This window comes from Mercenaria mercenaria, chromosome 6 (assembly GCF_021730395.1).
Source record: "Mercenaria mercenaria strain notata chromosome 6, MADL_Memer_1, whole genome shotgun sequence".
Lineage (NCBI taxonomy): Eukaryota > Metazoa > Mollusca > Bivalvia > Venerida > Veneridae > Mercenaria > Mercenaria mercenaria.
In genome coordinates, this window is record NC_069366.1 from 72115031 (window position 1) to 72120253 (window position 5223).

Genomic DNA, 5223 nt, shown 5'->3' on the forward strand with positions numbered 1-5223 from the left:
TGATGTGGGGTCAAAAACTAGGTCATTAGGTCAAATCAAAGGAAAAGCTAGTTATCAGGGGTTAGAATTAGGTCAGGTGAGCGATACAGGGCCATCAGGGCCCTCTTGTTGATATGTAGAAGGTATTTGTTTGTTTTCAGTGACTGTTTAATATATCTCACTGAGAAGTTAGATAACTGAAAATATGAAAATTATCTCGTTTTGTGGTGAGTAATATTCCATATTCTATATTTTATGCTTATATATATTGGATTATGCATTTTTCAACACATTTTAATGTCAAATAGATGTGTGTAAATGATAGTGACTCAGCTAAAAAGGCATGTCAGGATTTTGTAGGTATTGAGATGTTTCCAAGATGCACACAACATAAAGTTCCATTTCATTCTATTCTTTGCAACATAACATTATGAAATTCTCAGTACCTAAATTTATTAGAATCAAGAAATGCGCCATAAAGAACAAAGTGCAACTACAATTTGCATCATGTTTTACATGAAATTTGAAATCTAACGGACAATATACAAATATATCATCAGAGCTGTATCATAGTGTGGCTGATATCAGTTATGTCTCATGGATAATTTAGTATTTTGCTGAAAAGTATGAGAGAAATAATTAGGCATTATTTAGAAATATTATAAATAAAATGTAGATTTCTTATTTATAACATATCTTTCTGATATTCAGTGCAATAAACTCCCTCTGTAGCCTTTGGATCATTTGTTTTCGAAGAACTTATATGCATGCATAATACACATATTTTAATCTTCTAATCTTCCGAAGTCTCCTGTCTACCTCTAGAGTTTGTCAGATCAATTATAATCATATAACTGTATATCTGGGCTTTTTAAAAAAAAAATAGGTACAAGAAATGAGCCATTTGATATAGAATAGAAAGCAGGTGTTCTTCACTTGAAATAGATTTAGGTACCATTAGATACTGTAAGATTAAATTAGCACACACACTGAATAAAGCCCCATAGGGGTGTTTGAGTTAAAATCGTGTTTACACATGCAGGAACACCCAAAAAAAATCAGTCCTTAAAATTCCAAAATAAGAATGTTTTTATATCATTTTTAATGCCCCTGGGCATATCCCCGTACCGCCAATATTCGATCAGTTAACTGAATTCGTCGTGCGCATATTTTTATACAAAGAAATATCGCAAGGCAAACGATTAAATTGTAAAAAGTAACCATTTTTACAATAAATTTAAGACATAAAGTTAGTACTCACCAAACCAATGTTTTTGTATCGGCAAAAGTTTATCTGGTGGCCATTTTGTTTAAACTCCAGGGTCACGACCTATATTCGATCAAGGGAAGCTACTCCAATAATCAGTCTGTTATAATTACACTGCACACATAAAAAGCGCTGCACACAAATTTAAACTGTTAGTAACTGGTAAACAAGTGTAACTTTTGAAAAAATGTAATTTGAACACTATTTTAACAGTCTTAAACATATTTACAGTTTCTTTTTTTGCTTTAAGTTTACTGTTCATTTTCTATGTTTTCACAGTTGGGGCACAGAAATGGAACCCCACACCTCAAAACTCTTACAGGGGTGCAGAAAGCAAGGTGGACCCACCCATTACACCTGTCACAACACCCCCACTTTACAATAATGATGAAGGGAAATTTAGTTGTGTCAGGGGAGAACTTCTTGCAAATTATGCATTTTTCCTCATCACCTATTTCTTCTTCACTCACACTGTCAATTGTAAAAGCAGCATGCTGAGACTTCCTGCCCCTTTTTACAGGAAGACCGGATGTACTGACCACAGGAGATTTCACAGTTTTTCTCTTACTGTTGCTACATTTTTTCTGTTTATCATTATGGTCCTTGATTTTGTCAATCATTTCTTCTTCTGTGATAGGTTTTCCACCAATAACTTTGCTGAGTGTCTTTCTTTCTTTTTTAGCACTTTGAACATTTTCAAGGATTTTGCCACCTTTACGCAATAAAAAGTTTTCAGCTGATTTTGGCACATTGGAGTTTCCTGAACTTTCTGTGGGTGGAGGATTCTGGGATTTGAAGGTCGTGGCTGGTGCTACTACTGAATCACTGACAACTGCTGAATTGAATGGATGGATTCCGCATCTCTTGAAAGCAGCAACAATATTTGGCACAGTGAGGGTAGATGAATATACCTTGCAGGCTAGTTGACAGACATCATATCTGGTTATCAATCGCCCGCCTGACTCTCTCATGTACTTCTGGCAAGCAGAATTCCAGGCAACCTCGAAAGGGCCAAAACAGCTCACGTCAAGGGGCTGGAGGATGTGTGAACAGTGAGGCGGCAACACAAACAGTATGATTTTCTCTGACTTGGCCCATTCTATCAGTCCAAGAGAGCAGTGTGACTTGTGACCATCATACAGGACTAGCACATAGTCATTATCACGTGAAGGAAGGTATTTCAGCAAATGGTCTTTCATGTACTGACAGAACATTTCAGTATTTGACCATCCAGTTGGTGAGACTGTGCCCTTTGATCCTGGAGTAGAGCCTTCCATCAATCCATCAATCATGAGTGCACCTGGGAAAATATAAAAGGGCGGAACCTGTTGTCCAATCCCGTTGACACACCCAATGACAGTAGTTGTCTTGGACTTGCCTGAAGTTACAGCCTGTGTCTTGTTAAATTTTCCAGCGACAACCTTTGGTGGCTTATGTTCAGTATTCAGTCCTTTTTCATCCACATTGAAGATTCTGTTCGGTTTATCTTCAAGATCATATTTCACTAAAATTCTTTTAAGTTCTGTGAAATAATTGTCAACTGCATCTCTAGTTGCACTCTTTGCTCTGGCAATCTCTAAAGCTCTAGGCTTTTTCAATTTAAGTTCTGGCCAGCGTCCCAAGAAATTGTAAAGCCACTTGTCAGACACAGGTCTATCATCCTTTGTTCTCAAGCCAAGTTCAGTGGCATAATCTGTGGCTAAATTCATGGTTTCCTGGCGGGTATAACCATATCCCACTTCAGCCATAGTGTTAAGATGTTGAGCCAGAAGAGACTCCTGCTCCTGACTAAAGAGTGGTAACACCCCTGACTTTACAGTGTCCACACTGATCCGTCCAGCAATCCTATCTGCAAGTGTTGCAAAAGGTACACCATATGTTACTGAAGCCTTTCTTATAGACAGTCCTTATTTTTCACAGCAATGAAGGCTCTAGTAAGGTCATCTGTGTCATATGACCTGTAAGGACCTCTAGCAGATACAGGAGGCTGAAAAAAAAGACATATTCAGGATAGGTGTACTTAACTGCATCCACTTATTATCCAGTTAAATTCCAATTAGGAAAATAAATGATAAGCATAGTCATATATGTGGACGTAACTTTTTTCGGTAAGTATATGTTGCGGGACATAAGCGATGACACTTCTGCCCTGGAAAATATGCATTCTTAGCAGACGGAATGTAAACACATATATTTTCTAAGTTTATATAGTTAATAAAGGGTGATTATAAATTGCATATTTTGGGAATAGTAAAATCCAGCCATTTTGATTTTTTTTATTTAAATAATGCTTTTTTACCTTTCTTATCTCCATTTTCGTCAAAGACACTTTTTTGACAGTTGTAGTTGTCCGTGTAAACAAATGGTGCGCGCGCAACCGGTGTAAAGTCCAAATAAGGAAAAATATAAAACATTTCCGGGGCCGATCGAATTTAAGTTGTGATCGAATTTTGGCAGTACGAGGATATAGAGATTGAACTGTCTGTCTGTTTGTCAGTACATACAAGATTTTGCCTTTTTGCCTACAGCTCACATTTATGACCCAATTTAGTTCACACTCAACAATCCTTGTGGCAAGACCTACGAACTGACCTGTTTATAAATGACCTTGATCCTTATATGACCTTTATCTTCAAACTTAAATCCTTTTTTGGTCCTACATCCGAATATAAGTGACCAAATTTATTCATATTAACACTCAACAAACCTAGTGGCAAGGCCTACATACTGACCTGTATGTAGATGACCTTGACCATCATATGATCTTCATCTTTAAACTTAACACCTAAAAAAACCATTATCTTTGGTCATGTACTTTGGAGCATGATTTTGCATTTTGAAAACGCAGCTTCATGTTCATATTTAGTGATTTTGCTGTCCCTACACACAACTTTTTACCTATGAATACAAAATGATGAACAATGGGTTCCTCAATGTGTGAATGTCTAGGCTTAAGCAGTTCAATTTCTTGAAATTATAGGTATCTGTTTTTAAACTTCTGAAACAAAAATTTAATTTATGATAAATGAATATGACAATTTAATTCATTTTACAAAGCATCTGTATTCTTACAATTCTCCACTGCTTCTTATATCTATTAAGTCTTGCTGTGATATAATTGAGTAAAAATAATTATAATTTTAATATTATCTCTGCACATTTATTGCTTTTGTTATATGTATATATATATTGTTTTAAATGTATATTTGGTATATTAATTGATCTGAATAAATTTTAAAGGAATGAAATCTGAAGTTTTATTCATAAATGAGCCGCACCATGAGAAAACCAACATAGTGCGTTTGTGACCAGCATGGATCCAGACCAGCCTGCACAGTCTGGTCAGGATCCATGCTGTTCGCTAACGGTTTCTCTAATTGCAATAGGCTTTGAAAGCGAACAGCATGGATCCTGAACAGCATGCGTGTCCGCGCAGGCTGGTCTGGATCCATGCTGGTTGCAAACGTACTATGTTGGTTTTTTCATGGTGCAGCTCAAATACATTTTTGTTGCAGGAAAATGTTAACTACTATATACATTACCTGCTTTGATATTGACTTTTGACATATGTTTATGAAGCTATTTAACTAATACTGGTCGCAAAGGTGGAACGCTTTATTAAAGCAGTCTGCTTTCTATGTATGTCACTATACTACAGGCACCGAAAACACAGTGAGAGCTCTTGCTATTCGGATATATGCAGTATATGAATTGAAATTAGTTATTTTTAGCTCACCTTAGCAATGCTCAGGTGAGTTTTTGTGATCGCTCGATGTCCGGCGTCTGTCTGTCTGTCGTCTGTCTGTCTGTCAACATTTAGCTTGTGTATGCGATAGAGGCTGTATTTTTCAATTTATCTTCATAAAATTTTGTCAGAATGATTGCCTTGATGAAATCTAGGCCAAGTTCGAAAATCGGTCATCTGGGGTTAAAAACTAGGTCACTAGGTCAATTCAAAGAAAAACATTGTGTATGCG

At 36.4% G+C, this 5223-nt stretch overlaps 1 protein-coding gene across 1 annotated transcript; it reads right to left on the reverse strand.

The window, feature by feature from the left end:
* Positions 1-1497: 1497 nt before the first annotated feature.
* LOC123550419 (uncharacterized) lies at positions 1498-2994 on the reverse strand. Its single transcript, XM_045338849.2, has one exon. It carries the CDS (start codon positions 2992-2994, stop codon positions 1498-1500), a length of 1497 nt encoding a protein of 498 aa, XP_045194784.2.
* Positions 2995-5223: the final 2229 nt, after the last annotated feature.